Source organism: Corticium candelabrum, chromosome 1 (assembly GCF_963422355.1).
Source record: "Corticium candelabrum chromosome 1, ooCorCand1.1, whole genome shotgun sequence".
Classification (NCBI taxonomy): Eukaryota; Metazoa; Porifera; class Homoscleromorpha; order Homosclerophorida; family Plakinidae; genus Corticium; species Corticium candelabrum.
This window is the reverse complement of record NC_085085.1, coordinates 10,699,035-10,707,919: the sequence shown is the minus strand read 5'-3', so window position 1 is coordinate 10,707,919 and position 8,885 is coordinate 10,699,035. Positions and strand designations below refer to the sequence as shown.

The 8,885-nt window shown below is 38.7% G+C and overlaps 1 protein-coding gene across 1 annotated transcript; it reads left to right on the top strand.

Moving 5' to 3' along the window:
• The first annotated feature begins 78 nt into the window (after positions 1 to 78).
• Positions 79 to 8,670, top strand: LOC134184974 (mini-chromosome maintenance complex-binding protein-like). Its single transcript, XM_062652755.1, has 17 exons — positions 79 to 156; positions 246 to 340; positions 1,335 to 1,475; positions 1,537 to 1,578; positions 1,714 to 1,812; positions 1,890 to 2,025; positions 2,138 to 2,268; positions 2,640 to 2,734; positions 3,644 to 3,816; positions 4,799 to 4,922; positions 4,985 to 5,099; positions 5,171 to 5,279; positions 5,909 to 6,060; positions 6,115 to 6,153; positions 7,969 to 8,127; positions 8,188 to 8,276; positions 8,338 to 8,670. Exons 1-17 carry the CDS (start codon positions 87 to 89, stop codon positions 8,462 to 8,464), a joined length of 1,896 nt encoding a protein of 631 aa, XP_062508739.1. The 5' UTR covers positions 79 to 86; the 3' UTR covers positions 8,465 to 8,670.
• Positions 8,671 to 8,885: the final 215 nt, after the last annotated feature.

Here is an 8,885-nt window from a genome sequence, read left to right as displayed (position 1 = left end):
TCTTAGCGCGAGTCTCACCGAGGCGTGGTAGTAAAATTTGGCGCGAAGCGGCAGCTATCCCGTACGTGATACTGTCTTGTCGCTCGATGAGTGAGATGCCGTCGGTTGGAGAAGATTGGCAGCTGCAGCCATTGCTTGTTGTCGATCGTCTTTTTGGTGAGTTTTCCGTCTCCTATCTTTGTTCATGGTTCATGTCCTGGCGTACATGTTTTCGTTTGCTATGCGTCATGTGCGATTGGTTGTAGAAACTGCACGTCGTGAGGGAACGGCATCACAAGGAGACTGGAAGGTCGAGCAGTTCTTCGCTGATTGGTTGACGAAAAAGGACAGCTGGAGTTGGGTGAGGATCGCAACGACTCTACAGTCACTAAATGTGTAGTGATTCATTCGTTTGTGTCCGTTCTGACTTCGTCCGGGCAATTTCTTAGTTTCGGGCGGTAAGATAGTGAAGTATAACTGAGGTTTGAATCGTTGGCCCTTGGAGTCCCCGTTAGCAGCGCGGGAGCTTTTGCCATTTTGCCATTTATTAGAAAACTGGCTAAAGTTTCGCAGGACGGTAACAATATTTTTAGTAAGTCTGTTTTAATACTCAGGTTATTGCATTGCTGGCTGCTGAGTAGGCTTGTCAAGCATCAACTTAAATTAATTGTGTAGGTTGTGACGTCGTTGCATTGAAGGAATGAAGATCTAGCCGGGAAATCACTTTAAATGGTATTAAATGAGTTAAGACAAAGGTGTGGGTCATCTTTCTAGATGTATGCATGCATTGATAATCTACTACAGTTTGTAGTTCCAGTAGTGGAGACTGTTATAGCATATGGGTTTATATGGCAAGAGTCGGCTTGATGATTGCACATTTGGGTTATAATTGTGATTTGTCTCTACTTGATTTTGGAAACCAATCAAGTTAGGGACCATCTAAAAATGTTTGCACTTTTTAAATATAACTCTTCATATAGAGAGTGAAACTCTTGCTCCCCCTGTATTCGAAACCCTTTTTGCGTAAATGCACAGATTTGTACATTGAATAATATGGTGCCACATGCTAGTGTGTAATCTGTGTAGCAGATGCATATTGTGGAATGTGATAGAATGTACGTCGTAGCCACATGACATAAAGTTTTAATCATAACCAAGATAATCTACAGCCACGCATGGACAGTAAAGACGATTTGTTGTGGCATTTGTTATATTCACTAAGCCATGTATTAGCAGACGGGTAAACATGGGTATAGTTGATGGGTACAGTAGAAGGAAATGTTGGTAGTGTACTGTATATCAATAAGCCACTCATATAGCTACTTGAGTCTCATGTTTAATTGACACATGTCTAGGTTCCATCGCTGAATGACACACCACTGCATCTTCTTAAACCAGACTCGTTGGTACGATTTCGGTGCATGGTTCAAGACATTTTTGACTCTGAGTTTTATTTGGGAATCTATGAGGCAAACAACTCGACAACCGGAGAGAAGGCTAGCCATATGTTTTACACATCATCGTCAGTATGGCAAGTGACTAAGCTTATAACTGCAGGTCGTAAGAACAGGAAAATACAGAGATGTGGCAGACAGTCGGGTTAGTATTTCTATTTTAGTCTACTGATGATTTGTGGAGTAATGCTGGTGGCAATGTTGTTATTGGTTAAGATGGTTTACTTGGTAGTCCATGATATGGCATTGTATTGACATGTAGTGGTGTTTTATTCTATAGGAAGAGTCTGTTGATGTGGATGCTGCTGGCAATGTTATCTTTGAAAGGCAACCCTTGTATTGTGTTCCAATTCCAGGAGAAGCTGAGTGGGCAAAAGAAATATCTTTACTGTTATGTTGTGTGTAGCTTGTTTAATGTTTATTCATTTGGTGTTGACGTTCTTAACTGAATTCCAAGCATATAGAAATATGTCTAAGAGGTCTCATGTTGAAGGCACAGCAAGTCTCGTTTCTACCACTGGTAGGGAGAAGAGACGGTTGGATGACGAAGAGAGTGAAACAGAAGAAAAGATGGAAATGGAAATGACACATGGTTGGTATCATACACATGCACCCACTGCACACACTCACACACGCACACACACACATGCACACACACTTATTTACTTATATTGAATACCGTTTCACATGTTTGGTGGTTGTAGACGATAGGAAAGAGAAGAGAATAAAATGTGAGAGAGGTGAAACCCATGGAGCATCCGCTGACCATCCCAGCCGTCTTCCTGACTTAAATTTTCCATTATCAACAGACAGAGGCCCCGCTTGTCTAGTTAAGGTAAGAAATCATGTAATAAGTGATCTTATTTCCACTTGCAATAGTGAGCAGCAAATTTTTCTAAAGACTAATAGCAGTCTTATGGGAATAAATTTCTTTCTATTTGTCTCTGCTGAAACGATGGAATGTTAATGGTCGTAGAAAGACATCTTTTTAATTGACCTTTTAATGCTCTAGTCTTTATATTAAAGCAATAACTGTCAAGAGGCACATGTTAATTCATGTGGACGTTTAAATTACTATTGTAAGCATGTAGCAATATTGTGAGCATGTGGTGTGTTTGTATTTGCATGCATAAATTTGTTAATTTGGACATGGGCATTGTATTTTTGAGGTTGAGTATGTACCAATGATGTTGTTATGTTTCTTAGATGTATGACCATCGTGATGAGTACAAAGTGAATGATGTGTTGGAGGTGTTTGGTATTCTCTCTGTTGATCCTCTGATGGCACATCTTCATGACGAGTAAGGAAACTAGTAAATGTTTGTGTAACATTGTGTCTATTGGCAAACAACTGTATGACTTTACTTAGTTGTGTAGCATAGTCACGTAACAACAATTTCTGACATGCTCACTAATGCGGGAACTCGGATATCAAACTTAACTCTTCTTCTAGTATTTCCTTTCCACTCTTTTTGGCTTTTTCACTCTCCTCTTTTTCTCAGTTTACTTAATCACTTACTGGAGTGGAATCAGGAGTCACCTCACTCTTCTTGCCAAGAAATTTCGATAGAGTTGACCCCTCAAGAGGGTAGTGCATGTGTTACCAAGTTGAGATTGCTTTTTGTGATTTCACGTATTCTCTTTCAACTACACAATTTAGGTTCCTTGTAATAAACATAGTGGTCGCATAATTCTGCACAGGTGGTTTAGTTTCTTGAAACTGTACAATATTGAGGTGAGTTTAAAGCTGCCTTGATTCAATGGCACTTGAAGATAAGGATGAAACAAAACAAATTGCAAAGTCCCTTTGTCCTAAGTGTGATAGAAGTACTGTAAGTATCCCTGAAGTAGGTGTGGTTACAGCTGAGTTAAGGGAGACTTTTGCTAAGTAGGAAATAAGGCTACTTGATTGGCAGTGTGAATCAAGGGCGTCACGTGGGTCTCAAAAGTGAGGGGCTCATCAATAAAAGTTGAACAAGTGACGTCATAAAGAACGAGTAACATGTCAAAACTAAGAGTTTTAGGATTGCTTGATCCTTAAACAACTTGAGGTTAAATACAATAATAATTTTAATGAACCACGCTCTCAAAAAGTGGGGCTAGTGCCTATCCTAGCCCATAGTACGTGACGACTTTGTGTGAATGCACCATTAGACCTGCATAACTGAGCACTCTTACAGTAATCTGAATTTCTTGTGTTTGATATATAGTGAAGCAGCTTGTGTTGGTGACCCATCTGTTGATTCAGAATCATCAGAAGAGAGACTGGCTCACAACTTTCCACCATCATTGGTACCTCGTCTTCATTGTGTAGTTGCTCGACGACTGGATGTTACAAACCCTCTTATTCCATTGCCACTCACACATCCAGGACACAAAGCTGGTATTACTCTATTTACATATACACTACACTCGTTGTGATAACTATTACAACACACATTTACACAGCATTGTACTAGCTAAATTCATAAATGGTAGGAGTTTGGTTGGAGATAATCTTGTCAATGACGGAAACTGCCCTTTGATATTGTTTCATTATTTAAATAAGTAATATGATGTTTAGTAGCTTATGCTTGTATTTGTTTCTTGGCACATAGTTACATAATTTGCTTTATTTATTAGTTTGCAAATTTAGTTTGGTGACAGTCATTGCCATAACAATTGTCTCATAATTTGGCTGATATTGCTCATTAATCGCTATGGTATCTCTTCCTGTTACATTTGCATGAGATGATGCATAGATCGGTATGGATCTGCAAGTGAGCATGCTTTATGATGGTTTTTGGCAGTACATTATGTCAAGTCAATAAGAAGTTCAACAATGAAGATGATGAAGGGCAGGCTACTTGAGACTACTTGTAGAGGGTCATTTTTGTAGGAGTGAAAAGCTGGTTAGTAATGTGATAGTACTTATAGCAGTGGACAGCATGTGAATGACATAATTTCTGCATGCAATCAATAGTTGTCTGTTGGTGTGGGCTGAATTTAGTGACTCATGATTACAATGGTGGAAACATGTAGAAATACATGGAGGGTGACAATACTAGAGTAGTGCAGGTGGTGTATTGTATTGCTTGTGATTTGTACAGTAAAGGGTACGTAACTGAGTTCTCTTGCATTCACACTCAACCATAATGAATGTAGGTATCTGGGTCATACAAATTAATTAAAGTCATTTGTGTGTGTGTGCGTGTGTGTGTGTGTGTGTGTGTGTGTGTGTGTGTGTGTGTGTGTGTGTGTGTGTGTGTGTGTGTGTGTGTGTGTGTGTGTGTGTGTGTGTGTGTGTGTGTGTGTGTGTGTGTGTGTGTGTGTGTGTGTTGAAACAAACATTTCTTATGTCTTTATATGTTTGTATATTGATGCAGTTGTAGAGAGTATCAAATCTGAAGCAAGTGCAATTAGAAGTGAACTACTGTCTTTTTTGTCTTGCTGCTGTCTTGGCGACGCACTCTGTGCTGAGTACTTGCTTTTGCATCTTCTGTCTTCAGTGTATGGAAATTGCCTTAGTACCCTTACAGTTCATGTGTTGTTTTAACTAGTGTTTATAACAGGTATGCAAGAAGAGATATAGTTGCTGTTGGTAAATATTGCCTCAATATTTGTGGATGTCTTTCTGGTGAATGGGCACACCAAATTGCAAACGTTGTTCAGGAAATTACAACTAAGGTGGTTTGTGATTGCCCTTTGTTGTGTTTGAGTGTGAAGTGACTGTGAGTGTGCTTGCATTTAATTGACAGAGTTTCTGCTTTCCATTGAGTCTAGAGAATTTGAACTCGATTAGTTTGGTACCACAGAAAGACTACGTCGCAAACAGATTGAAGTCAGGAATTCTGCAGCTGTCTGATGGTAAGATGCAGCGGCTTTGACTTTGAAAAATTCTGGTACGATTTGAAATGGTACCATATTGTCAGAGTGAAGTTGTAGATGTGATAAGTGAGAACGCTGTGACAATCAAGAATTGTATGGCACAACTGTTTTGAGATGGACTCATAGCATTTAGAGAGCATATAACTCCACCGTGCTATTCTAGGTATTCCAGCTACAATTGACAATCTGTTGGTCTACATCAACACATCAGAGCGTATATTCTATTGTCATTTAATAATAGACTCCGTCACTAGCACGATGTACTTTCACTGGTTTCTGATGTGGCTCATGGTTGGGTGTCTCAGTTATCGCGTTTGGTGTGCAAATAATTTTTTGATTACTGCAATTTTTTGCAATTAAACTATTTAGTAATATTGATTATGGATCACTGAATTTTGACTATTATGATATTATGCACAATTAGTTATTAATGTCACTGTAAGAGCACTAAAATATTAGTTGTGGGTGAATGGACATGTTCGTATTATTGTTATTATTATTGATACTACACAACGACAAAAATTTATTTCAAGTAGAAAACTGCTAAACTCCCTTACAAACATACAATGGTTGTTTGCGCCATTCTGTATTGTGTGTATAATTTATAGGAACGCACTTGGTGCTAGATGAGACAGCGATGCTGCCCGGTCAACTTCAAGAGCAAGGTGTCAAGAATGTGAACGCTCTCAGTGATCTTATACAGTGGCAGAAAGTGCAGTACGATTTTAAGTATCATACAGCCGAGTTTCCATGTAACATAGTAAGTGGCTTTGCACTGATTTGTGATTTCTAATTGTGATTTGTGTTATTGCAGCCGGTTCTCATTTTGTCAGAAGGCCAATCATTACTACCGGTAGGTGTGTGCTGTTTATGAACATGCAATTTTGTTGTTATAATTAATTTCTGAATTGTATAATGCAATAACATATGAAGTTGTACATCGTCTGGTATTTTGGGCACAACATGGAAAGAGGGCAGCTGAGAGTTATGGGCTGCATAGTCATTGTGCTTGGAAGTTTAAGTATACCTGTAGGCTGGGGGTTCAGATAAACAGTCTGCTCAGCTGTGTCAGTCTCGATCCAATGTATTGGCACGTATAGTACACGATGTTCTATATGTTGAACTTGTTTCTATTGTTTTATGCAATCCCTACATTTATCTTCATTTTTATAAATAAGTTTTCATTTCTAGTATAAATATACATAATTTGAAAAATCCAAAAAGACCACGTGACTTGTTTGGGACATCATGTGTTCGTTTGGCACCCCCACCTTGTGAAGTCAGGACATTTCATAATTACATATGTGAGTAGAACAGATAAGTGAAAGTTTGGAGTTCCAAGCAATGTTGCGTCTATAGATTGAAGTGCAGTGCCTTCTACAGTATCTGTTGTGTCAAATGATGTGTGCTACAGTGTCATGACATGGCTTGGCATCATGCATTATTTAATATTCATATTGTTCCAATAGTTGACTGACAATAGATCTTGTACCATCATATCCACAGTGAGAGTTTACACTTACACAATGCAAGTGGTGCATTACCTCAATTCTGATTTGAGGTGAACATACAAGGCAACAATCAAATTAGGGTTGAGAAGAATAATTGTTTGAAGATAAGCAACCAAGACAACTTGTACCGGCCAGTACTTAGATGTGGACGGCATTCACAATTGTGGAGCTTTATGCTAACAAAATGCAATTTTTGAAGCTTACTTTGAGACAAATGTAGAAAACAGTTAGAGATGGAGTGGCAAATTGTTTCAAGAGGCTTTGGAATTAAGGAGAGTAAAGATAGGCAACTCGATTCTATTTGTTTTCAAAGTCGGTGTGTATACCAGGAGCGTAGTGTGACCTCTAGAAATGGGGGACTAAACTTCAGGATCCTATGGACACGCCCACTTTTATTGACTTCTAATTGATTGATGCGGTAGAATCAGTGACAGATGCAGACTGGAAAAAGTGTGGTGTATATACTACATACAGCTTTGGTCCTCACACATATTTACAGTCCACAATTTTTATAACCACACTGATGGGGCTATAGCCCAGTCTAGCCCATGCCACGCTACGCCCCTGTGTGTACTGGATCCTGTTTGTGTAATATGGCTATAGGAAGACTAAAATTGTGTATCATGCAGTCTCAATTGCAGTACTCGTGTTCAACTCTCATACTATACACTTTAGTATACATATTAAGGAGAATTTTGAGCCACCATGCATTAATTGATTTTATATTATTTTGCTTAGTGTTATGCTCATCTTACTGGGGTGTGTTGCATGGATGCTGGGAGACATTGAGGCAGTCAGTCACTTTAATTTAATTGAGATAAAAGTGCAGGGAGGACAGAAAATTGTTTGATAAATTAAGTAGGGTATGTTGCTGTAACAGCTAGTATACTACCGGTATGTGTGTTAACTCTCTTTTCTTTGTTTCTCTTGCTGCTGAAGCCTTCAGTTGAGCAAATTAAGTGTAGTATCTAATTTTTCAGTAATCTGTGATGGAGTGATGGAGTTTGTAGCTCTCTTACAGTACAGTCACTGTAGTTTTGATTGAACGGTTGGGAGTAAATGCTTAAATAGTCAGATACGTCGTTGTTGCATTTTTGATTCACTCTGTGTCTCATGCTTTTGTGTGTGCTGTACTCATGAACATGTCGTTATGTCAGGCTGACTGCAGAATTTTTCTACATGTGTCACTTGACACTCCTCTGCCTTCTTCTTCAGCCTTGATGGGTGCGATGTCATCTGGTATTATAGAGAAGATCAGACTGTATTTAGACATCATTCCTTGTTTGAATTACAACCTTTCTGAAGATGCTCAGAAAGTAAGCGTCCAGTTAAGACTGAGGATTAAAAAAATATGGAACCTTTAGCTTTGTTTGAAGATGGTACAGGAGGATTTTGTTGCTATGCGTCGAGCTGATCCTTCTAATGTTACAGCTGATACCCTACATCATTTACTAAACATTTCAAGGTTTACAACTCATTCAATAATGTAAGCATTGTTTAACAACAAATAGCTGTGTACTATACAGGTTATTGGTAATGAGCTTTGGTCAAAGCCATCTGACAGCAGAGATTTGGGAGATAGCCAAACAACTGGAAACAAAGAAACAAGAGAGACTCTCTAGTAGAAGCCACCCATCAGGTTCTTCATCTTAGTTTAGGTTTGATTAACTAAATGCGGTATCTTGTCTAAATTTTATCAAATTGTACGTACATTTGGATGTGAGCATTGGTATCTAGAGTTTCAACGTGTAGGCACGTCAGTGCTTGCTCAATTGGAAGCTTTACTTAGGACTGATAGATCAGCGTGTTGAAATGTTGTAACTTAATTTGTATTGTCAACAAACTGCGCTCGATCTGTACCCTAAAAGGCGTCACAACTATATATATAGCTAGCTGCCTTACCATAATACACAAACAGAACCGCAGACTGACGTATCTAGAAATTAAATCGCCAGTTTACTTATACAGAACGACGTATTAATTAATAAATTGTGTAAATTCAACAAAATTGCAGTATTTTTGGATTGCAGTTGCACTGGTAATTTGAAATAAAATGTCAACTCGTGGACTCTAG